This window comes from Equus przewalskii, chromosome 15, assembly GCF_037783145.1.
Source record: "Equus przewalskii isolate Varuska chromosome 15, EquPr2, whole genome shotgun sequence".
NCBI classification, from domain to species: domain Eukaryota; kingdom Metazoa; phylum Chordata; class Mammalia; order Perissodactyla; family Equidae; genus Equus; species Equus przewalskii.
In genome coordinates this window covers 56,988,465-57,016,463 of record NC_091845.1, presented here as the reverse complement: position 1 = coordinate 57,016,463, position 27,999 = coordinate 56,988,465, and the positions used below count along the sequence as shown (strand labels likewise).

Here is a 27,999-nt window from a genome sequence, read left to right as displayed (position 1 = left end):
GCTTTCTTACTCTGCCTACCCATGCTACCCATCTTTCAAGGGCAACCTCATCTTTGAAGTCTTTCCCAACCACCCTGGCATTCAATCCTTTAAGAAAGGCTACTGTGGGGCCATTAGGTGTCAGATACTGTGTGAGCCCTAGGAATCATGGTTGGATGATACCTAATTCCTCATTTCCAGGATAATGTGCTCTCCTCCCTCTTAACGCTCCTGTTGCAGTTATTGCCCAAAGCATTGTCTATTAATAATGTGACAACTTAGGAAATTTCTCCTGTTTTGAATTGCCAATTAAATTTCTATGATTTAAGTTTTTAAGAAATGATTTATCTTTCCCAGTTACATTGTAAAGACTTTGCCCTCAAATGACCTAGTTTAACGCGCGCGAGAGAAGTATACACTATTATGTACAAGGAATTGAGGTGGTGTTTTAGCTAGCGCTTCTCATAGTGAGATAGGTCTAGCAGTCCATTTTATGCGGCACACAAAACCCATGATTTTACAGATATTCTTGCTTAGGATACGGCGAGAGTAGATAGTGCCCATTTAAGTCTTTTTAAAAGTGAGTTGATTTAAACAAAAAACATTAAATAATAATGGTTCAAGGGATACTCAGTTATGGCAAAAACTGTAGAAGTGGTCCTTCAATGACTGAAATAGCACCATATATCACATTTATGTCTCACAACAATCTTGTGAATTAGAAACTAAAGTCTAGAGAAACATTGAAATTTATTCAAATCACAAAGCTAGTAGGCAGTGATGCAGGATTCAGACGGAGTCACCTAGATCTCTGACTAAGCCTCTCCAGGTTTCCCTCTTTACTATGATGTCCTTTTGCATGTAGGAAGATTTAGTTTAATTACTTAAGTGTGTGTCTGATTTGTGTTTTTTATACCCCATCATCTCAAAAAGATTTACTTTCTAAATGAAATTCTTCACCTCCAGAAAAATAAAAGGGGCACCAGAATTTGGTGTGTTTCTAAGCACATTTATAAAACATACAAGGAAAAGACCTGATTTCCTGCCTGGCTGAGTGAAACATTAATTCTTCACCTTGGCACCTCAACCTACAGCTGTAATAAGGGCCGTTATGCCCAAATAGGCCCTTAAACGGAAGACCTGCTGAGCAGAGACCCACTTTCCCAGCCCTGCTCAACTGCGTCAGCTTTTCTGCCAACTGACCAGGCGGAAGCAGCAGCAGGGGAGGAGGGACTGCAGGTAGGTGGGGAGGGGATCATTCTGAAAGCCCTAAATCCCTCTCAGGGAAGAAGCAGCTGCTCCTTGTTTTTTTTTAACATCTGTCCCATCTGTCCCCGGCTGCACCTCACCCTCTGGAGGCTCGAGCTAAACGTGGACACGACAAGGAAGCATTTCTGAAGGCTGGTTGGTGAGTGGAAATGAGCATAATTGCCACCCAGAAAGTTTCTTCGACTGAGAAGAGGGCAGTTGTGGTTCTTAAAGAGGATGGCTACCACCTTCCTTCATTTTTCTCTCAAAACATACAGCCTTAATTGATGAAGTCGAGATTTGTAACATCACCCAAATCGGACTGTACGCCCTGAGGATATTTCACAAAACACAGGTACCCTTAGCGCACAGTTTTTTATTTTAACCCCCAGGGGAGCCACAGGCTGCTGATTTGGGGGAGGAAATAATGATACTGCACACATTATACCACCTCTACGGTCGAACAAGCTGTGCATATCTCGCGCGTGGGGGGTTTATCACATTTAACAGCGTGCTGCTTGTACCTAATTCCCCTGCCAACAAGGTGCTCCTCGAGAATAGGGACCTTATTTTTATTCAATAACTTCCCCCTAGTATTCAGAATCGTGGCTGGAACTTGGCAGGCATGAAATTGACATTTATGAATGAATGAACGTTAACGAAGGAAAAAAAAAAGGAACAGGATGATTCATTTGGTTCTCCTAAGGAGGATGTGGGGGACGGGCGTGGACTTGGACCGAGTCGCCAAGTGAGTCGCAGTCCGAAAGGCCCACAGCTTCTGCTCCCCTCCCCGCAGACCGGGCGTGCAAGGGGGTGTTCACGGTCAGCCCCAAACCAGGCTGCGCGCGCCTGAGACGCTCCCGCCCCCAAGGCGCTCGCGCAGCCCCGCCCCCTTCCCGGTCATTCCTTCTGCGAAGTCCATTCCACGCTTGTTATGGGATTAGGGGCGGGGCCAGGAGAGCGCAAGCGCAATGGGCGGCGGAAGTAGCGACTAGGGAAGTGAGAGGGAGAGGGGCCTGCAGCTTTGCGAAGGGCGCAGCGCTCCTCCTCCTTCTCCTCCTCCTTCTCCTCCCGCGGGAAGCCCGGGGCGGCGGCAAGTGCAGCCGAGCCCAGCCTCCTCCCTTCCCCGCCCCCTGCCCCAGAGCGGCCTGGCTTCCTCTCCGCTCGCCGAGATGGCGCTTGACCCCGCAGGTACCGGGGCGGGAAGCGGGTTTGCTGAGACGTCTCGGCCCGGGGCTCTAACCGCGGGCCTGCGGCTGGGGGCCGGCCTGGGAAAGGTGCCGAGCTCTGAGGTTGCACCGCTTCCGCAGACGTCCCCTCACGCCCCGCCGGCTGCCGTAGGGTTCTGGCCCGCCCCAGCTCCTTCCTTGCGGTCGTAGGTCATCTTCCTGCTGCTTGGGGTTAGGGCTAGGTGAAAGGCATCGGATTTGTTGTTTAAACTCTTGTCCATTTGTGGCTTACAAACATTTTCTCCTTAATGTGCTACTGGTCTCTTCATCGTCATCCTTCTTTTCACTCCTTTGGGGCACAGATTCCTTTGAATATCTGTAGCCCAACTTGAAAACAGATCAGAGTCCATCACTGTGGCAGGAGTCAGTTTCTTTGGAAGGCTCCCCAAAGCCGTGATCAATGTTAGTTTACCTTTCATGCCTCCACTTGACTTTCATTTGCAGCGGGGGTTTCACTTGCCCTCGAATTCCCGTCCTTAGAGAAGCTCACGTGAGATATCTTTGCTTTAGGCTATTTGTATAAGGATATAGTGAACTTCACTTTTGGAGGGAATGCTAATTGGGCTAGTCCATGCCCTTCATTTTATGGATATGAAAACTCAAGGCTTTGGGAGGAGAAATGACTTCAAAGCTTCAGAGATTCAGAAATGAAAAAGTCACATTGGTGGGCTCTCAAGGAGAATGAAAAATATGTGTAGCAGACGAGTAACACATTTATTGAACACTTTATTATCAAGCCAAGAATTCTCAATTAACCAACAATAGTGTGTGGTATGCTAGATGCTATTATCCATTTTAAGGATTAGGAAACAGGCTGAGAGAGGATCAGAGATTACTTGAATTTGAAGCGTAAAGGAATTTCCAGAACACATAATGATCAGACCAATATTGGGCCAGGTGATTGAATCGGACGTTATGAAGCAGTTCACAATTGATCTGAGCTTTGAAGGATGGAATTTCCAGTGGCTGGCGTTGGAGAAGAGGCGGTGGAATGCGCAGATGTATAGGCGGCAGAGTGCACTGTGTGATGTTTGGTTGCAGGGGAATACCTTGATTTTGTTGGGGGTAGGAGGGATGTAAATGAAGAATGGGTAAGAAAGTTCAGGTTGGAAAGTAGATTAGGGCCTATATAATTCTACTATTTCTGAACTGTGACATTCAAAAAAATCTCATTCAGATGAGGAAATAGAGAGGTTAAGAAGGCTTCCATATGTCTGTATTCTTGAATTTAGACAAGGAAGTTTAGAAAAAAAATCTTCATACTTGCTGCCTGCACTTTCTTACTGCCCGGTTACCCTTAACCCACTCCGGTCTTGTGGTGTGCCCAAGGCCAAACAGCTAACTGCTGGTAGGGCCAAGTCTGTGTAGAACTCAGATAATTTCATTTCCAGTCCAGTGCTGTAGACCATGCTACCATTTGAGTATTTATTTATTTGTTTATTTTTTAAAGAAACGTTTTATTTTTTTGTGAGGAAGATTGGCCCTGAGCTAATGTCTATTGCCAGTTTTCCTCCTGTTGCTTGAGGAAGATTGTCACTGAGCTAACATCTGTGCCAGTTTTCCTCTACTTTATGCAGGATGCTGCCACAGTGTGGCTTGGCGAGTGGTGCTAGGTCTGCGCCTGGGATCCAAACCCATGAACCCCAGGCTGCTGAAGCAGAGTGCGCGAACTTAACCACTATGCCACGGGCTGGTCCCCCATTTGAGTATTTATTGATTATACAAATACTTGAGTGCCCATTATATATCATGGGTTATTCTAGGTCCTAGGAAACTGATAGGACAGACGCGATCCCTGTTCCAAATAGAGCTTGTATTCTAGTGGTAGAAGAAAGAAGACCAGTGGCACCCCCACCCCCCAGACACACACATTTTTACAGATTGTGATAAACATGGAGAAAATTAGCAGTGTCATGTGGTAGATGGTGAAGAGAGGACTGCTTTAGATAGCGTGGTCAGTGAAGAGCTCTATGAGGAGGTGTCACTGGAATTGGAATCTGAAGGAGGAGAGGAAGCAGTCCTGTGAAGAGGTAGGGCAAGGGAATGCCGGGCAGTCAAAGTAGCAAATGCTTAAAATATTTGACTAGAATGAGGGCCAGAGTGTGGAGATGTATAGGGAAAGATGTTGGGAAATTAGTCAGGAGCTAGATGCCTCAGGGCCTTGAAGGCTCTGATAAGAAAGCATTTGGGCTTTTCTGATGTTATCAAAAGCCTTTGGAAGCTTTTAGAGAGGGCAGTGACGTAGCTTTTGTCATTGCTACCCTGGCTGCAGTGGTAGCCTGCATTGTGGGGGGTTCTGAGTGGAAGCAGAAAGACAGGTTAAGAGGTGGTAGCAGTAAATCCAGGCCACATATGTTAATATCTTGGCCTGGGGTGGTTTTAGAAAAGATGGAAAGAAATATAAAACTTCAGTAGGTGTTTTGGAGGAGAAATTGACAGGACCCCCTGTTGCTGTGAATAAAGGTGGTGAGGGGAAGGGAGGCATTAAGGATAATTCCCAGGCTTTTTACTTCAGCAACTGAGTGGATGGTGATGGTCAAATCTAGCAACATGATCTTTGGAAACTTTGGCAAAAGCAGGGATGGAAGCAAAGTTGGAATGGAAAGTAAGAAAGCGGAGTCAGCAAATGGGAATTTTTTTTTTTTTTTTTAAATTTCCTTGTCTCTTTAAACTCTAGAATACTAATGTATTGAAACTGGCTTTTTTTTTTTTTAAACATAATTTTTGTTTGGTTCATAAATTGAAACATAGGTTCATGTTTTGATATTTCTCTTGCTTTCTAAGTCCGCATTGTTTTGTGTCCAACTGAGTAGATGTGTTTCTGAGTAGATGAGTAGATGGTAATGCCAAATGAGGTTTATGTGGCGAAATCTGTTTCCCCATTGGTTCATATTACAGTCTTTGGGATCTTTATATAAGTTTGATCTTCATTTGGCAGCAGCTTTTAGCTAACTTTGTAGGGTCCATTCTCATAGAACTCTGAAACCAACAATGAAATGCAAGTTACATACTTATTTTTTTGTGTAGTTTTATTTAAACTGGTTTCCTTTTTGTTAATGGAGAGGTAATAGGACTGTTTGTAAGTTTATCAGCCATAATTATGTTTGTTATGTTCTCTTACTACTTGATTGCAGAGAGAAAATGCTGGAGAGAGTACCTAACACCCCGGAAAAGTGGCTGTAGAGAGAGATTAAATTTTTAAAAAATACTAGTGCCTAGGTTACACTCCCAGTTATTCAGATTTTATGTGCCCAAGCCTCTGACTTTAAAATATTCCGTAGGCAGTTCTCATATGTAAATAGAGTAGAGGAGAACCACTGTTCTGAACTCTCCCAGTTTTATTGACTTGTTCTTCACCTTTGTTTTCTTATCCATCTAATCTTCTCTCTTTTCCCAGAGGAAATTCTCCCTACATCTTTAGCCATAAATGGGACCTGTGATTGCATAGGAATGATTCAGAAATATACAGTATAGCTCATTCTCCTGTAATAGGACTTAAGCATAGTTAGTTTTATTCCAAGTTGTAGCTTCTTTACCAATTTATAACCCTTTCTACAAGTATTGTATAGTTCAAAAGTTCAGTCAAACTTAGGTGATTGGAAATTTAAAAGGTGGTTTATTTTCAATGTGTAATCTGTGATCATGTATAGAAACAATGCTTAAAGTAGTGCCTGTTAAAGTAGAATTTTCAGAAAGGCAAAAGTATTATTTATGCAAATACAAAATGGATATGTGTTGAAGACTTTCAACTCATTAATTAGTGAGGGAAGCAGTTAACTGTAAAAAACAGTTCAGGAAGCATTTGAGAAGCTAGATACATAGACAGTTTCATAGATTGCCGGCTTAAGATAAAAACTGGTTAATTTAGGGGCTGGCCCCGTGGCCGAGTGGTTAAGTTTGCGAGCTCCGCTGCAGGCGGCCCACTGTTTCATTGGTTCCAATCCTGGGTGCGGACATGGCACTGCTCATCAGACCACGCTGAGGCAGCGTCCCACATGCCACAACTAGAAGGACCCACAATGAAGAATATACAACTATGTACTGGGGGACTTTGGGGAGAAAAAGGAAAAAAATAAAATCTTTAAAAAAAAAAAGCTGGTTAATTTAGGGGCTGGCCCCATGGCTGAGTGGTTAAGTTCGTGCGCTCTGCTGCAGGCAGCCCAGTGTTTCGTTGGTTCGAATCCTGGATGCGGACATGGTACTGCTCATCAAACCACGCTGAGGCAGCATCCCACATGCCACAACTAGAAGGACCCACAACGAAGAATATACGACTATGTACCGGGGGGCTTTGGGGAGAAAAAGGAAAAAAATAAAATCTTAAAAAAAAAAAACTGGTTAATTGACAACAGGGCCATGAACAAATCTTTGAGGTTATCTTTTCCACTGGTCAGAAATTATTTCTATCGCTTATTTGACAGATTCTCAAAGTTGACCTCTCCCCCTAACAAGTTGTAAAATAGCCCAGTAACGGAAAGTCAGCCCAATGCTGTACTGAAAGAACGTCCAGTTAGGTCTTTGCCGTTTCCAGGTTCCAGATAAATTTTCTGACATGATTGCATTCCCAGGTGGTAACCCGCAGGAATCTGGGCCTGATAATTTTGATTTCTGACGTTCTAAAATGACGAGAAAAGATTTCCCTTCTTTTTCTTCTACATTTCCTCTCTTGGCAGGGTAGGGAGTTTCCTTTCCTCCTGTCAACTAGTGTGGATTCGTTCTCTACTTTTGCACCGTGGAGCAGTGGCAGCATGAGAGGTTTCCTTAATCAAGTGTGCGTGTGAGTGTGCCTCCATTGGTGTTTTCTTCCAGAAATCTGGTCAGGGGAGGAAGATGGGCTAGTGATAGTGTTCAGCGGGTGGGAAGTGGGGGTTGGGAATTTCATGACATTCCATGAGGAGCTGTTTAAGGTGTATGTGTCTTGGGAGGATGTCATTATGGTAGCTCTTGGAGTATTTGGGTTGCAGGGCTTCTTTTAGTTCCTGTGGGGATGTATGTAGATTAGCTTTAGGGGTACTAGCACTTGGTACTAACACTTACATTTGCTGGAAATTTTTACTTTTTAGGTTAGATAGATTTGAAGAATCTGGTTTTTTCTGAGCATTGTGTGATTCATATGCAAAAGATTATGTGGTTGATTAGAAAAATTTTTATTTTATTATTGTTTCTATATCTCTACAGGATCTTCTTAGACATAAATTATATTGGTAGTTCAGAGCTAAAAATCTGTTTAACGTCTACATTTTGTCTGTATCTAGCCTCAAAGTGTATTTGCGATAGAAAATATGTTGTTTTTGCCTCGGTAGATTAATTTAACAACCTTGTAATGGGTTGCTCTCTGAAATTTGAAAAACACTAGCTTAAGCAAAGAGCATAAGAAAGAGAGAAGAGTTGAGATCAAAGAGGAGTGTGTTCTATGGCAGTGGAGGGATTTGAGTTGTGAATCATGAAATGTCCTGTAAACTATTTCCAGGAGTTTGAATTTTATCCTAAGAGCAATGGGAAGACATTATAAATTTTTAGGCAAAGGAGTGACATGTAGAACTTTCCTTATTTTGTGTTGGTGACTTTTGATTAGATAGGGGTTATGCATTCTCAGCCAAATACTGCACACGTGGTGATGTGTCTTTCTCAGGGTGTCATACCTGGAGCACATGACAGCTGGCTGACTCTCACAGGCGATATTAATTCCGATCATACAGTCAAAGTCTTGTCCCATTTCATTGCTATGTTTTTCCTCTCTCGTAATTAATACATAATCTGTGGGGAGACCATTTAAGACTATGCAAATGTCCTTTCCTCATCAAAAATCCCCCTTTGATTTAGCATCCATTGATGATTTTTGCCTTATTCAGTCTTTCCTATGATAGTTGCAAAATAATGATTTTTTACCTCCAGCGTTCTCTCCACATTTGTTAGCTGGTTGTTGACATTTTGCTGTAAGCAAGAGACTACGTTGTTTCTTGTTTGTTTATTTATAGATTTATTATTGGTGGAGACTCATAGGATTCCTGTGTTTCAGTGGCTTATAATTTGTTACTCTATATAATTATTTGGTGCTCACATTTTCCCAGATTTGGCCAGTTAGCGTTCCTTCAAACCAGCTTCTGGGTCCTTGTGATGTGCTGCCATCATTTTTTTGAGCATTTCTTTTTCCTCTCACGTAAGATGTCCCTGGCTGATCTTGTACCTACCCTGACCCATCTGTAGAATTAGTCATTTCTCCGACAGGCCCTGGTTCCTTCTATTTGGGCACAGTGTTAGAGAACAAGATCTGGGTACTAGGTCTGTGTATCACTTAGGCGTTTTATATGCAAGTGGTTTATTAATGGAGTGTTCTCAGGAAAAAACCTGTAAGGGAGTGAGGGGAATGGGAGAGGGAAGGGGAGGAATCTGAGCAAGGATGTGGTTTTAGGGAAGGCCTGTCTCAGCCTGATCAGCTCTGGTGCACAACAAAGTGCAAAGTTTGTCCTGCTTTGGAGGTAATGGAGCTGGGCCTTTGTGCCATCTGTCAGTCATTGCCCACTGCAGGAGTTGGGAGCGCGGGCAGCAGCGAGGAAAACTGCACAGTGCTGCCATGCCTAGGGCAGTCCTGAGAAGGCTGCAGGTGTGAACACTTCAACAGTCTCTCCTATGTGAGGCACCAACATTCTCTGCTACAGGAGGGATGCAGGAGGGATCTCCTAAAAATAACTGATCCGAATCTATTAGGAGCCTTGGTCTGGATAATGAGAGTTCAGATGGTGATGGGTCAGGTAGGAAGGGGCCCTTGCACAAATATATACAAACACACAGGAGCATTCACTTGTGAAGTATTGTGGGCTTGTGGTAAAAAAGTTGAGTAACGTTGGCCTAAGATGTATCTAACATATGCCAAACTGTGCTTTGCTTTTTTTTTGCCTTTAGGCTATTTGATGCTGTTTCTTTTTGAAATTTTCCCTCTCTTTCTCATCCCCAAATCTGTGTAATTCTTGTTCATTTTTCACGCCTCATTTTGAAATCAGTTTCGTAGGAGGTCTTCCCTGATTGTCACCACACCGTAATCTTTGAAAAATTAAAAAAAGTATATTTGGAATTAAAAAACCCACCAAGGGGCTGGCCCCCTGGCCGAGTGGTTAAGTTCGCGCGCTCCGCTGCAGGCGGTCCAGTGTTTCGTTGGGTGGAATCCTGGGAGCGGACATGGCACTGCTCATCAAACCACGCTGAGGCAATGTCCCACATGCCACAACTAGAAGGACCCACAACGAAGAATATACAACTTTGTACCGGGGGGCTTTGGGGAGAGAAAGGAAAAAAAAATAAAATAAAATCTTTAGAAAAAAAAAAAAACCCACCAAAATGTCACATGACCTGGGTATAGAGTTTCTTTCATTCTAGATCTAGAGTTTTTTCCTTGAGAAACACAATGAAACCTACAGATGTGATGTGTCTGTAGGCATCAACTCGTTTGAGAGATGAAGAGAAATATGATGTGGAGATGGGAATATCCTACCTGTGTAGTAAATAGTAAACATTTTTCATATGATTTCATTTCTTTCAATTTATTAGAGACTAGATGATTAGAAAGAATAGGCCAGTTAACTGCAACTAGACAGTAAGAGATGGCCCATCAACTCCAGAGAAGCACTGTACTGTTATGTACTGTTATAAAAACAGCACTGACTTGAATTGGGGAGTTAGTAGGACTGACTTCTTGTTTCAGACTTTGCCCTTAACCTCAGGCCCTTAAAGTATTCCAAACGGAGTAATCTGAGGTTTGGGGATGAGGGGTGGGGAGAATCAGCTGTCAGATGACTGCTAACGCTGCTTCAAGCCCTAAACTTTTATGGTTTTCAATACTTGCAATTGGTCCCAAGGGGTTCTTGACTCAGCACAGAAAGTTCACCACAGGAAAAAATAACTTCAAGTTTTTGTTTCATTTACTGGATTAGTATCGTTATTTTTGTATAGGGGTGCTAATAGTGTATTTTTAGAAATCTCTAGGTTTATAAATGTCAAAAATGCAAGAAATAATACCTTATACTTATATAAGTACACCAAACAAAACTGTGCCCAGATAAGAACGTTGATTCCCAAAGTACCCTTCTCCCCCGTCATCCCTGATTACATTTTTAAGTAAGGAGATTGAGGGGAAAAAATTTTAAGAGCATGGTGTTTACCATCCTGCATTGTAGTTTTGCTAAACAACTGTTACTGGGAGGTTTTTACAGATCAAAGGATATGTTAATTAACTAAGCATGATTAATTGAAATACATAGTTTTAAATGTTTGTACTGCAGAATAAGGAATCTTGCCTGTCTTACTCATCATCGAATATATAATCCCTAGCATGATAATTGGTGTCTAGTGGGTGCCAATAAATATTTGTTACCAGAATGAATATCTGTAATTATCAAATATTGAAACTTTTAAATATATGTGTCATTTATTGAACACTTTTATTGCATATTTACCATGGGCTAGGAGTTAGAGGGGGTTAGAGAGATGAATTAGACATGTTCTTTGACCTCTTTAAGTTTCACACAGTGATTCTTAATCTAGCTGCATATGAGAATTATTTGGGGAGCTTTTAAAAATATCAGTGCCTGGGTTTTAGGTTTTACCCCAGCATTTCTGATTTATCTGGTCTGGGGTGGAGCCCAGGCATCAGAATTTTATAAAGTCCTTTCAAGTGGTTGTTAGATGCAGCCAGAATTGAGAATATCTGGTATGAAAATCAGTTTTAGTCTGCTGGGGCTGCCACAGCAACATACCAAAGACTGGGAGGCTTACACAACAGAACTTTATTTTCTCGCAGTTTGGGAGGCTGGGAAGTCCAAGATCAAGGTGCTGGCTGATTCAGTTGCTGGTTCTTCCCTTTATAAGGCCCCCAATTGGATTAGGGTCCTCCTCATATGACTTCATTTAATCTTAATTACCTCCTAAAAGTCTTGTCTCCAAATATAATCATATTGGGGTTTTATGGCTTCAATATGAATTATGGGGGGTGGCACACACAGTTTAGTCTATAGCAAGCACTGATCTATCAGAGAAGAAGATCGCACAGATAGTGTGATGCGATATGTTGTAAGCACAGATGTGATTAGAGCCGTAGTATTGGTGCACTGGAAATCTTGGGGTTAGAGGAAGGAGAAATCTCATCCAGATGCTGGGGTCAGGGAGAACTTTGGGATGGAACAAGTGTTGAGTTTGTTTTTAAATAAGTAAACTTTGATAAGAAAATAAGAAGTAGAAGATGGAAAATAAAGACGGAAGATTGAGAAGGAGTTTGACTTTACCAGTTATTTCCTAAGTAATGTTGCAAGATTGCTTTGAGCTTTCTGAGCCTCAGCTTCTTCATAATACCTGCTCCTGCACGTGATGATGTTTGTAAAACAATTCCTTCTACCACTCTTTCCTTTCTTCTGCAAATATTTATTGTGCTTCTGTGTACTATATCAATGTCAGCTGATTTTTTTAGGTGAGGAGAATAACATAAGAGTCGGGATGGGAGAAGGAAGATTTAAATCGTAGAAATTTTAAGTTGAAATTGCAATGGTGGTGGGACTTGGAAATTATCAAGAGATATTTGAAAATGTGGGCAGAGTTGATTTGGAGATGATGGTAAGCACTGAGAAGTCAGCATAGTGAACACCATCTTGAAAGATAGAACTGTGTGGGATTGCTGCAAGAGGAATAGGAGCAGATCTTATCTTGGAAGCATTCACACTTTTTCTAGTATTATTACCATTGTGTAGAATATTTTTGAAACTCCTTTAAGAATTTACCTTCAGCCTCTACCATACGTTCATCTTAATATCCTCATTTTGGCAATATTTTGTTCAGAAAGTGAACTTGACTTTCAGCCAGGGTTAGCCACAGGCAGTCTGGTGAAGGTGGTTGATGATCATCCTGGGAAATGCTACCCCCCAAAAAAGTTATGTTATGGAACTGGTTTTCATGTTAACTCAAACTCTCTCTGAAGGCCATACCAAGAAAGATGTTGTGAGTGATTTGAGCCAAGTTTGAATTTTTGAAATGAGTGAATAACCTCTCAATATAAAAATATTTACCCCCCTCTATTTTCAAAGTGGTACATGTTTTTTATGAGATTTATGAAATATTGTAAGATGAAGAAGAAGCAGTAGAGACACGGTGGTCATAGATTTGAGAATAGTCTGCCATGTTCTAGATGTACATCAGAGAAAAAAATAAATCAGTTAGGCATATATTGCTGAGAAGGCAAACACATACTGTCATTTATTCCTTTCTCAAATGTCTACTTCTGTCTCCCATAACTTTGCTGATTTTCTATTAGATGTCAGTGGGAAATTGTGCTTGTAGGAAAAGTTAGTCTTGATGTTTTACCAAATAAAGTAAATGTGAAACCTTTTCATTAAAGAAATTATGGTCACAATGGAGATTGTAGCACATTTCTAAAATTGGCCTGTCTTATTGCATAAGTTGATTTCCTGCTTTGCTATACTTTTAGATTTGTTGTCCTTTTCTGGCCTCATCTTGGTTAAAGTAATGTGGGTGGAAGAGGAAGTTTTCACACGTAGCAATTTGCAGAATCTGAGGTCCAAGAAATAGGTGCTTTTGGGAAATGGGCACATCTGGTGTGAACTAGGTATTTATTAACAGTGAAAGCTTATAGGACAAAGAAGCTCAAATGAAGCATACTGTTGTGGGATATAGGTGGCATTTGAGCCAGAAACTAAGCAGAAATAGGCACGTCTACCTTGTTGATGTGCTCTCCGAATTTCCTAAGAGTTTGAGCTTATAAAAAAAATTAGATTGTTACGGATTGACCTAATATTTGATGTTTACTCTCTTTGAAGGTATTTTTCAGCCAACTGACAAATCACTCCTCTTGCTTTTTTTGAAAAAAATAATTTTCTCCATGATAGGAATGAGTCAGAATTCCATTTAAAATGAGAAATGTGGAGTTGTAAATTTTGCTTATTCAAAATGATGCTCCTGAAACAAACAGTAGTGTTGTCTAAGGGTTGTTTCCGTGCTTCAGCTTAACTGCAGAAGCTCAAATAACCTTGTTTGCTGAAATTCCCTTAGATAGGCCACCACCCCGTGTGTGTAGTAGTGTCGTGGAAGAAGATTTGGGACCTGGGTTAGTATGATCTTGACATTGCCACTTTGTCAGAGGCTTGGGTCATTTCACCTCTGTGAGCCTCTTTATCTGCAAAATGGGATCAGAATACTTCTGAGAGGCCTGTTATGAACACTATAGGGCATTCATTGCCCTCCTCTTGAGGTTTCATGGACAGAGGCAGGCTGGAATACTGGCAGGCTGGGGTCTCTCCTACTGCTGATTTTGTTTTTTGTTTTTGTTTTGTCAGTTAAAGTATGACTCAAAAGGAAGAAGGTGAAAGGAACACTAATCTTCACTATCATAATTTTCCCAGTTTAAGTACCTCTGCCAACCACACCCCCCTTCCTCATTTTACACTATCATTATAGCAAAAAGGTGTGAACAACCTGGCAAGAACATGAAAATCTGGTCAAGAGTATCCATATCTGTGTGCTGTCGAGGAGAACTGGAGTCTGCCTAGCTTTCTGGTGTGAAGCCCTTAATGTGAACCTAACAACTGAGAACTCCCGTCTTACTGTTCTGTACATGATGCCATCTGCCCGGAGCCCTTCATTTAGAGACTCTTGCTAGCCAGTAAAGAAGGGGGACCTAAAGATAGAAACTGTTGCTAATGAGAACACTTGCACATTTACTACAAGCGTTTTTCTTGTTTTTCCTCCAGAATAAACAGTAGCATGGAAATGTCTTCAGGAGCAAATAAACATAACTAGGAAGTTAAAAAAAAAAGTAGCATTATCTAAATAAGAATCAAATTAGTTAAATTAGAACATATTAATTATTGAGAAGGCACCTTGCTCTTCAGGTGTCACTTCTTTCCAGTGAAAGACTCGATTATATTGTGATTTGCTTCATCGTTGTCTTTGTGGATTCATAGCAAGTGCTTTTGTCAGTAGCCTTATAGTCTAATACTGCCGTATTGCAAGACCACGTGAGCCCCAAAGCAAGATCTGAGCTAATCAATTCAGCCAGTGGAAAAGGTGAAAATTGACTTTCAGGTGATGATAGAATGTTGAGAAGTTAGAGCTTTGGAAATTTTCCCTGGTGGTGTTATTCTTTACCTCAGTATAAATTCATGTGACTATATAGTAGCAAACTCTTAAAATTTTCTTTTTTCTTTTTTTTTTGCAGGCTGTTGTACAAATGTGTAACATATGTATGCATCACACTGACGTTGAGGGAAGCACACTGTAATTTTATGAATAAAAGATGCCATGTCTATGATATTTGTATTGTTGAAGATAGCTTTGAAATATGTATAAAATCATAATTAATAATTGATATATAGTGATTAGTATGCTACCAGATGGGAAAATCTTTAGCAGAATTTATTTATATATTTTTAAGTCTGTTATTTTTGATTTAACACCTAGAGTTTGGAAAATCTAAATCAATATTCGTGTGATTCTAGAATTGTTTCTTTGCCCTAGGAAGTTTTAGAAGAAGGATCTGAAGGAATTCTTGCAAGCCATTTAAAAATGTGTTTACATAGGAATATTATAACCTAGAATTCATATTATAGGTAAATATCTATTATAATTTACCTGTGGAAAAATAGTTCAATACTACGAAGCTATGTCTGTATTCAGGGAAGTGATTCAAAAGATTAGGGCTTTATTATCTAAGACCGCTGCAAGATTTATGGAACAAACAGTAGATTCATCAGGACACATTACAAATAAGTTGTACAGATTAAAACGATATAAGTGAAAAGAAGAGGTAACATTTTGAAGTTGATTTTATAAAATAGATCAGTGTATCACAATATATTTTCCAATCTGTAATTCTACTGTTCAGTAATTCAGTAATTCTACTGTTAATTACTGATGCCTAATTATAATTTATGCGATAGACAAGGAGAAAAGAACTGTGTGGAGGTAGTCCCTGTTTCATTATTTTCTCTTGAAGTAGGCATCAGCTTTCCACTCCACACGATATCTCCTAGGCCTTTCAAATTCAACATGTCTGCAACTGAATTCCTCTCCCACCTGGTTTCTTTTTTATTCCCTATCTCAATGAGTGGTCACATGATTTCACTTGGAGCCATAAAACTGGGATTGCTCCTTAATCATCCATTTTCGTTGGTCCTTTGGGGCCCCACCAATCTTGTAGGGCCTCTCTCCCAATCTGTGCTTTTCTCTCTGTCCATGCTTCCAGTTCCTTCTATAAGCTCAGTGTTCTTTTTCTCATCTTACAGCAGCTCTGGCAAAGCTAAGGAAAAAGAGAAGTCATAAGTTAACAGTATAGGCCACAGTTCAGCAAACTGTGGCCCTGGGCAAGATCTGGTAAGGCCTGCAAGCTAAGAATGGTTAGTAACATTTTTGAAAAGTTTTTTTTTTTTTTTAAAGAATATACATGACAGAAATGGTTTGTAGCCTGCAAAGCTTAAAATATTTACACTCTGGTCCTTAATAGAAAAAGTTTGTTGACCCCTGGCATAGGCAAAGAAAATTATGAAAATTGAGATACAGCTATAGGCGTGGTAAAGAGAAAAAAATCATGTGAACATCTTCATATCATTATTTTGAAAATTTAGATGAGATGGATAGTTTCCTTGAGAAAGATAAACTTAGTAAAACTGCAGCTGCCTCAAGAATAAGTGAAAAACCCTTAGAAAATTGAATCAGTAGTTAAAATTCTCCTTGTGTCTGTCTGTCTCTCTCACACATATACGCATACACACTCCAAAACCTGGGCCCTGGTAGGTCGTGTATCAGTCAGGGTTCCACCAGAGAAACCACCAGTAGGAGAGAGAGATATATGTACATATACAGACATCCACACACATGTGCACACACACACATGTACATATATACATGAGAAGATATTGGCTTATGGGATTGTGGGAGCTAGTTGGGTAAGTCTGAAATGTGTAGGTCAGGGCACCTGGATTAGGGTTTGTTTGAATAACTGGGGACTATAGACTAGCCGAGTTGACCCATTAAATTGAACATTGCAAGTGGTTTCTACCGCACTTTCAAGGAACTGATAATAATCTTACTTTATAAAAAATGTTCTGGAGAATATAAAGGAAGAGAAAGGTGCCTAATTTATTGCTTAAGTAATGTAACTTTGATACCGAAACAACACAAAGATAAGAGAGGAAAGTCATAGGCAGATCTCAACATGAAGATAACTATAAAAATTCTAAACAAAATTTGGGCACCCAAGACAGAGGTGCTGCTAGCTGCTACTCACCATTTTTCTAAAGGACATAGCCAGTAAGAATGAAAAAGAAAGATGCAGAGCTGTCCCTATGATTGTCTGCATAGAAATTGGAAGAGAATCTATTGTCCAGTTATTAGAATTAATGAGAGTTAAGTAAGATTGTGTTGGTTGTAAGGACTATATAAAAAATTCACTTGAATCTATACACCAGTAATAAACACGTTATTTATGAAAAGATACCTTTACCAATAGAAATAAATCTAATAATAGATGAACAGTATATTTAAGAAGAAAATTATAAAACTTTTTGTCTACTTAATTATCTAATTTCTGATAGTTATGGGTTAAAATCACCCACTATGAGTGCAGATTTATATCATGTTTTAAAGCTAACATTATAAATTGAGGTAAAATATACAGTGAAATTTATAGATGATGAGTTTTGATAAATGTATTCACCTCTATAAAGACATTTTTCAACTCCCATAGATAACTGGTGTTATAATTTTTATCAGCATAGATTAATTTTGCATGTTCTTGAATCATGCAGTATATACTCTGTCTGGCTTCTTTTTCTCAACAGAATTTTTGAGATTCACCCATATTATGTGTATCTTGTGTATTTTGTATTTTTGTGATTTGTATGTATTTTGAGTTCATTCTTTTGTATTGCTAAGTAGTATTCAATTGGGCATTTAGGTTGTTTCCAATTTTCGGCTATTAGGAATAATGCTTCCATAAGAACTTGAACAGGTTGTTTTTCAGACATATATTTTCATTGATCATGAGTAAATTAATACCTAGGAGTGGAAAATAGGTGGGGTGTATATTTAACTTTATAACTTAACAAGAAGTTTTCCAAAGAAGTTTATCATTTCACACTATCACCAGCAATGTATGAAAGTTCCAGTTGATCCACATTCTCCCTAACATTTGGTGTTGTCAGTGTTTTTAATTTTAGTCATTCTGGTGGGTGTGAAATATCATGGGTTTCATTTGCATTTTCTTAATGACTAACGATTTTGAGCACCTTTTCATGTATGTATTTACAATTTGTATATCTTCATTTTAAAGTGTCCAATCCAGGCTTTTGCCCCTTTTTTATAGGGTTGTTTATATTTTTGTTATTGATATGTAGGAGTTCTTTATGTATTCTAGATTCAAGTCCTTTGTCAGATATATATAGCGAACACTTTCTTCTGGTCTCTGGCTTGCCTTTTAATTTCCTTAATGTTGTCTTTAGATGAACAGCAGATTTTATATATGTATTTTTTTTTTTTTTTGAGGAAAATTAACCCTGACCTAACTACTGCCAATCCTTGTCTTTTTGCTGAGGAAGACTGGCCCTGAGCTAACATCCATTCCCATCTTCCTCTTCTTTATATGTGGGACGCCTACCACAGCATGGCTTTTGCCAAGCAGTGCCATGTCTGCACCCAGGATCCGAACTGGTGAACCCTGGGCCGCCGAGAAGCTGAATGTGCGGCCTGCGCCACCAGGCCGGCCCTAGCAGATTTTATATTTGATGAAATAAAATTTATAATTTTTTTCCTTTCTGTTTAGTTCCTGTGTCCTCTTTGAGAAATCTTTGTCTACTCTAAGAAATTGAAGGTTTTTTTGTTTGTTTAATAGTTTTAGTTTTTACATTTAGGTTTATGATCTGTGGCAAATAAATTTTTGTGAGTTCTGTGAAGTGAGGGTCGAAGGGTTCAGGCTGAGTTTTTTTTTTCTTTTTCATGGTTTTCCAGGTCTACCACCATTTGTTGAAAATACTTTTATTTCTTCATTGAGTAGCCTTGATGCATGTCAAAATAAATTGACCGTATATATGTGGAAGTATTCCTGGACTCTCTTTGGTTACATTAATCTATGTGTTTATCCTAATTATGCCAATACTACCCCACCTTGATTGCTGTAGCTTTGTAGTAAGACTTGAAATCAAGAAGTGCAAATCATCAAAGTTTGGTCTTCTGTTTTAATGTTGTTTTGGCTGTCCTAGGTCCGCTGCTCTTTCTTATACATTATTAAGCTTTTTTATTATAGCTTTATTTTGAAATAGTTGAATACGTCAAACTGCAATATAGGGTAGTTTTCATGGCAATTGAATTTGCATGGTAATTTTCCATGAAAAGCTGGTAGTTTCCCCCAGCTTTCCCTAATGATACCATCTTACACAACCATAGTGCATGTCTTCAGTGAGTGTGACATTGCCCTGAAGGGGGCAAAAATGGGTTTGAGGGAGAAAATAATCTTACTCTTTCGACGTGTAGAGCACTGTTAACACGTACAGTACATGAACAGACAATATATCTGTGATATTAACATTTCATAGCGGGGGCATTAGGAAAAATGGCTGAAACGTGTCCTTTAGGGGCAAAAAAGTTGGGCCACACTGCTACACTTCACTGTAACGAAGGAAATCAGGAATTGGCATTAGTATAGTACTAACTCAGGTACATATCTTAGTTGAATTTCACCAGTTTTTGCATGTATTTTGTGTGTGTGTGTAGTTTATGACATTCTTACTACATATGAAGACTCAAGTAGCCATGATCACAATCAGCATACAGAACTGTTCTGTCACCAAAAAGAAAATCGCTCACATTTCCTCTCGATAGTCACACTGCTTCCTTGGCTCTGACTACTGGCAGCCAATGATCTGCTTTCCATCACTCTAGTTTTGTCGCGTTAAGAATGATATGTAAATGAAATCATGCAGTATGAACCCTTTGAGATCGTCATCTTTTCATTCAACATAGTGCCCTAGAGATCCATCCAGGTTGCTGCTGCTGTTGTATGTCAGTAGTCCATTCTGTTTTATTGTTGAATAATACTCCATTGTCTAGATGAACCACTCTGTCCATTCACTTGAAGGACTTTTGGGTTATTTCTCTGTTTTGACCATTACAGGTAGAGCCACAGTGAACATCTGTGTACAGGTTTTTGTGTGAACGTAAGTTTTCATTTCTGTAGAATAAATCCTGAGGAGTATATTTGCAGGATCATATGGTAAGTGTATGTTTTACTTTCAAGAAGCTGCCCAGTTATCTTCCGGAGTGGCTGTACCGTTTAATGTTCCCAGCAGCAATGTATGAGATATCCAGGTACGCCACATCCTTGTTAGCACTTGGTATGTCACATTTTTAAATTTTAGCCATCTGAATAGGTCTTCAGTGGTATCTCTTGTAACTTTAATTTGCATTTCCCTAATGACTAATGATGTTGAGCATCGCTTCATATGCTTATTTGCTATCCATATATCTTTTTTGTTGTTAGTGCCATCGAGTAGATTCCAACTCCTAGCAACCTGTATGCAGCAGAGCGAAACCCTATCCAGTATTTTTGGTATAGTGTCTAAGTCTTTTGCCCATTTCTAAATAGATTATTGTTTTCATACTGTTGAGTTTAAAGCATTCTTTATACGTTCTGGATAAAAGTCCGTTTGTCAGATAGGAGATTTGCAAATAATTTTTCCCGTTATGTGGCTTGTCTTTTATGTTCCTAACAGGGGCTTTTGCATAGTGAAACTTTTTAATTTTGATGAAGTCTAATTTATCAATTTTGTTTTTCTTTTATGCATCATGAGTTTGGTGTTATATATAAGAACTCTGGATCATGAAGATGTTCTCCTATGATTTCCTTTAGCAGTTTTTTTCCCTTAACTTTTTATTTTGAAATAATTATAGACTCACAAGAAGTTGCAAAAAATACTTTATTGAGTCTAATATACCCTTCACACTGCTTTCCCCAGTGGTGACATCTCACATAACTGTAGTACAATATCAAAAGTAGGAAATTGAAGTTGTTACAATACTGTTAACTATGGGCCTTTTCAGTTTTCACCAGTTTCTATATGGACACATGTGTTTGTATAGTTCCATGCAATTTTACTCCATATTCTTGGTCTTAGGGGGAAAGCATTTAGTGTTTTACCATTAAGTATGATGCTAGCTGTAGGTTTTTTGCAGATACTCTTTATTAGGTTGAAGAAGTTCCTTTCCATTCTTAGTTTATTGAGAGTTTTGTTTGTTTGTTTTTAATGAATGAGTGTTGAATTTTCTTAAATGTTTTTTCGGCTTCAATTGATGTGACTATGATTTTCCTTTTTTAGACTGTTCATGTGATAGATCACATTGATTGATTTCAAATAGGAATGAGCTTGCATCCTTGGAATAAACCCAGCTCGATGTGGTGTATTTTTCTTTTTATATATTGCTGGATTTGATTTGCTGATATTTTGTTGAGGTTTATTGCGTCTGTAGTAATCAGGGATGTTGGTCTGTGGGTTTGTTTTTTTTTTTAAATATTGCCTTTGCTTTTGGTATCAGAGTAATGCTGGCCTCATAAAATGTGTTAGGAAGAGGCTGTAGTATTGGTGTTATTTGTGCTTTAAATATTTTGTCGAATGTGCCACTGAAGCCGTCTGAACCAATTTTATTGATCTTTCTGAAAAAACAGCTTTAGTGTGATTATCTCATTTGTTTTTCTCTTGTCAATTTTATTGATTTCTGCTCTTTATTATCTTTTTGTTTCTGCTTGCTTTAGGTTCATTTTTGTCCTTTTTCTGGTTTTGTCAGTTGGAAGGTTAGATTATTGGTTTGAGACTTTCTTTTCTATTATGAGCATTTATTGCTATAAATTTCCCTATAAGCACTGCTTTAGCTTTGTCTTACAAATTTTGATGTGTTGTGTTTTCAGGTCAGTTTAGGTCAGTGTACTTTTTTGTTTCCCTTGATACTTCCTCTTTGACCTATGAATTATTTAGAAGTGTGTTGTTTAATTTCCCAGTCTTAGAAATTTTCCTGTTTTCTTTTTTTTTTTTTTTTAAAGATTTTATTTTTTCCTTTTTCTCCCCAAAGCCCCCTGGTACATAGTTGTGTATTCTTCGTTGTGGGTTCCTCTAGTTGTGGCATGTGGGACGCTGCCTCAGCGTGGTCTGACGAGCAGTGCCATGTCCGCGCCCAGGATTCGAACCGACGAAACACTGGGCCGCCTGCAGCGGAGCGCGCGAACTTAACCACTCGGCCACGGGGCCAGCCCCAGAAATTTTCCTGTTTTCTGTTATTGCTATCTAGTTGATTCCAGTATGGTCAGAGAAAATACTTTAAATTTTTCGGTATTCCATTTGATTTATCTATAGTGTTTTTTAATTTATTTCTTAGTTTTTAGTGGTTGCTCTAAAGATTTCACTACACATACCTAGTTTATCACAGTCTACTAGCATCAACATTTTTTCAAGTGGAATGTAGATTTCATACCACCAAGAAATCACTTTATCCTCTCTCCTTTATGATATAGTCATCTTTGATATTAGCTCTATGTACATTGAGAATGCTGTAACTTTTGCTTCTGTCAAAAACAGTTTTTAACATTCAAGAAGAACAGTTTAGTACATTTACCCTTTCTTCATTCCTGTTGTTCTGAGTTTCTTCTTGTTACTATTTCCTTCCTGCCTGAATAGCTTCCTCTAGCCATTCTTTAGAACAGATCTGCTGAAAGAAATTACCTTAGCTTCCTTTCATCGAGTTGTCTTTATTTCATTTTCAATGCTGAAGAATGTTTTTGCTGGATATAGAATTCTTGATTGACAGTTCTTTTTTATTAATACTTGAAATTATGTCACTTCCTTCTGGCCTCTGTGGTTTCTGATGAGAAATCCTTTGTCCTTGGAATCTTTGTTCCCCTGTATTTTTCTCTGATGCTTTCAAGGTTTTTCTTTGCCTCTCATTTTAGAATTTTGATTATGATGTGTATGGGTATGGGTTTCTTTGGGTTTTTATTATTTTCTTGAATTTGTAGGTTTATGTCATTTGCCTAATTTGCAAAGTTTTCAGCTATTTCTTCTTCAAATATTTTTTCAGCCCTACATTTTTTTTTCTCTTTTTCTCAGACTCTGGTAACATGAATGATAGATCTTTTGTTTTTGTCCCACAGGTCCCTGATCCTCAGTTAATTTTTTAAAAGGCTATTTTCTCTTCTTTTCAGATTGGATAATTTCTATTGAATTATCTCCTAGTTGTCTGACTTTTTATTATGTCATCTCCATTTGATTCTTGTATATTAATCTTATAACTGGAAACCTTTCTAAACTCACTTATTAGTTCTAGAGACTCTTGTAAATTCCATTGGATTTTCTATATAGATCATCATATTATCGTTGAATAACTACAGTTTTAATTCTTACTTTCCAATCTGGAAGCCTTTTATTTATTTTTCTTGTCTTATTGCATTGGCTAGGAATAATTGCATTCATTATTGTGCTCAATAGAAATGATAAGAGTAGACTTCTTTATCTTTTTTCTATCTTAAGGGGAAAACATTTAGTATTCCACCAAAAGTTATGATGTTAGTTGTGGGTTTTTTCTGTAGTTGCCAGTTATCATGTTGAGGAAGTTTCCTTCTGCTCCTACTTTACTGAGAGTTTTTATTAGGAATGGATGTTGAATTTTTGTCAGATGTATTTTCTGAGTCTATTGTGATAACCATGTGTGTTTTCTTTGCTAATGTTTTTAAGATGAATTACATTTATTGATTTTTTTTTTTTACTTTTTATTAAGGTTATGATAGTTTACAACCTTGTGAAATTTCAGTTGTACATTATTGTCAGTCATGTTGTAGGTGTACCACTTCACCCTTTATGCCCACCCCCCCACCCCACCTTTCAATCTGTTCTCTTTGTCTACATTTTTAAATTCCTCATGTGAGTGGAGTCATACAGAGATTGTCCTTCCTTATCTGGCTTATTTCACTTAACATAATTGCCTCAAGGTCCATCCGTGTTGTTGCAAATGGGACGATTTTGTCCTTTTTTTTACATCTGAGTGGTATTCCATTGTATGTATATACCATATCTTCTTTATCCAATCATCTGTTGATGGGCACTTAGGTTGCTTCCACATCTTGGCTGTTGTAAATAATGCTGCAGTGAACATTGGGGTGCATGGGACTTTTGGAATTGCTGACTTCAAGCTCTTTGGATAGATACCCAGTAATGGGATAGCTGGGTCGTATGGTAGTTCTATTTTTAATTTTTTGAGAAATCTCCATACTGTTTTCCATAGTGGCTGCACCAGTTTGCATCCCCACCAGTAGTGTATGAGGGTTCCTTTTTCTCCACAACGTCTCCAACATTTGTTACTATTAGTTTTAGTTATTTTTGTCATTCTAATGGGTGTAAGGTGATATCTTAGTGTGGTTTTGATTTGCATTTCCCTGATGATCAGCAATGATGAACATCTTTTCATGTGCCTATTGGCCATCCGTATATCTTCTTTGAAGAAATGTCTGTTCATGTCTCCTGCCCATTTTTTGATCGTGGTGTTTGATTTTTTGTTGTTGAGCTGTGTGAGTTCTTTATATATTATGGAGATTAACCTTTTGTCGGATATATAGCTTGTAAATATTTTTTCCCAATTAGTGGATTGTTTTTTTGTTTCAATCCTCTTTTCCATTGTGTTGAAGAAGCTCTTTAGTCTGATGAAGTCCCATTTGTTTATTCTTTCTATTGTTTCCCTCGTCTGAGAAGACATGGTGTCCAAAAAGATCCTTTTGATGCTATTGTCAAAGAATGTACTGCCGATATTTTCTTCTAGAAGCCTTATGGTTTCAGGTCTTATCTTTAGGTGTTTGATCCATTTTGAGTTTATTTTTGTGAATGGTGAAAAAGAATGGTCAATTTTCATTCTTTTACATGTGGCTGTCCAGTTTTCCCAGCACCATTTGTGGAAGAGACTTCTTTTCTTCATTGTATGCCCTCAGCTCCTTTGTCAAAGATTAGGTGTCCATAGATGTGTGGTTTTATTTCTGGGCTTTCAATTCTGTTCCATTGATCTGTGCACCTGTTTTTGTACCAGTACCATGCTGTTTTGATTACTGTAGCTTTGTAGTATGTTTTGAAGTCAGGGATTGTGATGCCTCCCATTTTGTGCTTTTTTCTCAGGATTGCTTTAGAAATTCAGGGTCTTTTGTTGCCCCAGATGAATTTTAGGATTCTTTGTTCTATTTCTGTAAAGAATGTCATTGGGATTCTGATTGGGATAGCATTGAATCTGTAGATTGCTTTAGGTAGTATGGACATTTTAACTATGGTTTTTCTCCAATCCATGTGCATGGAATGTCTTTCCATCTTTTTATGTCGTCATCAATTTCTTTCAGGAAAGTCTTGTAGTTTTCGTTGTATAGATCTTTCACTTCCTTGGTTAAATTTACCCCAAGGTATTTTATTCATTTTGTTGTGATTGTGAATGGGATTGTGTTCTTGAGTTCTTTTTCTGTTATTTCATTGTTAGAGTATAGAAATGCTACTGATTTATGTATGTTGATTTTATACCCTGCAACTTTGCTGTAGTTGTTGATTATTTTTAATAGTTTTCCAGTGGGCATTTATTGATTTTTGAATGTCAAATGAACCTTGCTATCCTGGGATAAACTTTGTTTGGGAATGAAGTTTTATCCTTTTTTATGTTGTTGGACTCAATTTGCTAATTTTTTGTTAATACTTTTATATCCTCATTCATGATGGGGTATTGGACTGTAGTTTTCTTTTCTTGTAATGCCTGTGTCTGATTTTGGTATCTGGGTAATACTGACCTTACAGCAATTTTCTAGAAGAGCTTGTATGGATTTGACAGTATTTCTTTTGTAAATGTTTGGTCAATTTCACCAGTAAGGCTATCAAGGTCTGGAATTTTCTTGGTGAGGGGGCTTTTAACTACAGATTCAATTGCTTTTATAGGTACAGGACTATACTGGTTATCTGTATCTTTGAATAAGCTTTGGTTATTTGTGTTTTTCAAGGACTTTTCCATTTCATCTTTGTTGTGAAATTTATTGACCTACATTTGTTTATACTGTTTTCTTATTATCACTTAAAAATGTTTATCATTTCTGATGTTTATGACCTCTCTTTTTGTCTGGCTAGTGATTTACCAATTTTAATGATCTCAAAGAACCAGCTTTGGTTTCATTGCTTTTCTTTATCATTTTGTTTGCTTTGATCTCTCTTTCATTGATTTCTGCTTTGTTCTTTATTATTTCCCTCTTTTTGTTTGTTTTTTGTTTAGTTTACTCTTTTTCTGGTTTCTCAAGTTGGAAGCTTAAGTCATTGATTTATGACCATCCCTCTTTTCCAGTGTAGGCTTTTAGTGCTACAAATTTTCCTCTAAGTACTGTTTTAGCTGCATCACACAAATTTTGATATGTTGTATTTTCATTTTCATTCATTTCAAAATACTTCCTGATTTCCCTTTTGATTGTTTCTTAGACTCATGAGTTAATTTAAAGTGTGTTATTTAGTTTCCAAATATGTGGAGATTATCAAGAGATCTTTCTGTTACTGATTTCTAATCTAATTACATTGGTGTCAGGGAACATGCTTTGTATGACTTGAATTCTTTTACATTTATTGAGATTTGTTTCATAGCTCAGACTATGATCTTTCTTTGTTAATATTCTGTTGTTATTGAGTGAAATATTCTATAAAAGTTAGGTCAAGTTAGTTGGTGGCATTATTCAAGTACTTTATAGTTTTAACATATAAATTTAAGTGTATGTTTTTCTAATATGCCTTATATACTTTGCATTTGTACATCATGGATTCATTTGTATTTTATCATACTATATTCTCTATTACTTCTTGTGGCAAATTTTATTTTACAAAGAAGACCACAACATTATGTTTCATCCCTCATTCTCTTCTGTAATGTGGCCTTGCCACAAAGAATGGGGTCTTAATTCCCCTCCACTTGAGTATAGGCTGTCGTTAGTGACTTGAACCATAATGTGGCAGGAATGATTCTGCATGGCTCTCATGACAGGGTGAGAAAAGGCCATGTCACTTTCACTTGGTTATCTTGGAATGCTTGCTTCTCAGATTGCTTTCTCTCATAACATACCTGCCTTACTGTGAGAAGCCAAATCAAATGGAGAGGCCATGTATAGGGGCTCTGGTTTACAGTCCTCACTGAGCCAGTTCTTCAGGCATTCCAGCCTGGATGTCAGATGCATAAGTGAAAAAAGTCATCTTGAAAGTAAATTCACCAGCCCCAGTTTTGCAGTGTTAAAGTTAACACCTGTCATTACGGTCTTCGTGGATAAGGTCCCAGACATTGTGAAGCAGAGAAGAATCCATTGTGCTTTACCTTTCTGCATTCCTGACCTAGAGGATCTCTATGCAAAACAAAATATTTTTGTTTTACATCAATAAGTTTGATTAGTGGGTTGTTGCACAACAGTAGGATCACTTCTTTTTCAGTAAGGTGTGAAGGTGGTAAACTTTTCAATATCTACCTTTCAGAAAATGTCTTTAACTTCATTCTTAATTTGCTCTAGAATTCTTGGATTTAAAGTAATTCTGTCTTAGAACTTGAAGTTATTTCTCTGTTGTCTTCTTGCCAGTGACACATTATATAGATCTGATCTCATTCTTTTGTGTGGGTAATGTTTTTTCCCTTTTGAACCTTTTAGGATTTTTGAGTTTGAGACATTTCATCGAAGTGTGTTTAGGTAATCTATGATCCATTTCTATCTGAGGATTCAGGGCTGTCTTTTTGCCTCAGTATATTTATTATGCTTATTCTAAAATCTTATTTTCTTTACTCTTTTAATTTGCAGAGGAGTTGGTTACGTCTTGATTAAATACAGTTGGTTTCTCTCTTTTGCTGTTGTCCTCCATCAAATTTGGGTGATTCTTAGCTGTCTTTTTTTTTCTTTTTTGAGGAAGATTACCCCTGAGGTAAATCTGCCACCAATCCTCCTCTTTTTGCTGAGGAGGAGTGGTCCTGAGCTAACATCTATGCTCGTCTTCCTCTATTTTATATGTGGGACACCTGCCACAGGATGGCTTGATAAGCGGTGCATAGGTCCGCACCCAGGATGTGAGCCAGTGAACCCCAGGCCACTGAAGCAGAGTGCATGAACTTAATTGCTAACACCACCGGGCTGGCCCCTTTGAGGTATAATTGGCATATAACATTGCATTGGTTTCAAGCATACAGCATAATGATGCAGTATTTGTATATCTTCCAAAATGATCACCACAGTAAGTGTAGTTAACATCCATCACCATACATAATTACAGATTTTTTTTTCTTGTGATGAGAACTTTCAAGGTTTAGTTTTAACAACTTTCAAATAATGCAGTACAGTATTATCAACTATAGTCACCATGCTGTACGTTACATCCTCATGACTTATTTACTTTATAACCAGAAGTTTGTACCTTTTGACCCCCTTCACCCATTTAGCTCACCCCATCACCCACCTCTGGCAATGACTAGTCTTTCTGTTCTCTGT

At 38.4% G+C, this 27,999-nt stretch overlaps 1 protein-coding gene across 8 annotated transcripts in view; it reads left to right on the top strand.

Moving 5' to 3' along the window:
• Nucleotides 1-1,199: 1,199 nt before the first annotated feature.
• CMC1 (C-X9-C motif containing 1) overlaps nt 1,200-27,999 on the top strand; it is an 89,814-nt gene continuing 63,014 nt past the window's right edge. The window contains exon 1 of one of the 8 annotated variants that reach the window (XM_070575938.1): nt 1,200-1,582. Coding sequence is in view for 3 of the 8 variants with exons in the window: in XM_008539952.2 (XP_008538174.1) it covers nt 2,400-2,418 (19 nt within the window). In the remaining 5 variants the exon portion in view is untranslated. Of the gene's footprint in view, nt 1,583-2,161; nt 2,419-27,999 lie in introns of those variants that run through there. The other 7 variants (XM_008539952.2, XM_070575937.1, XM_070575943.1 and 4 more) reach the window with 7 other exon arrangements.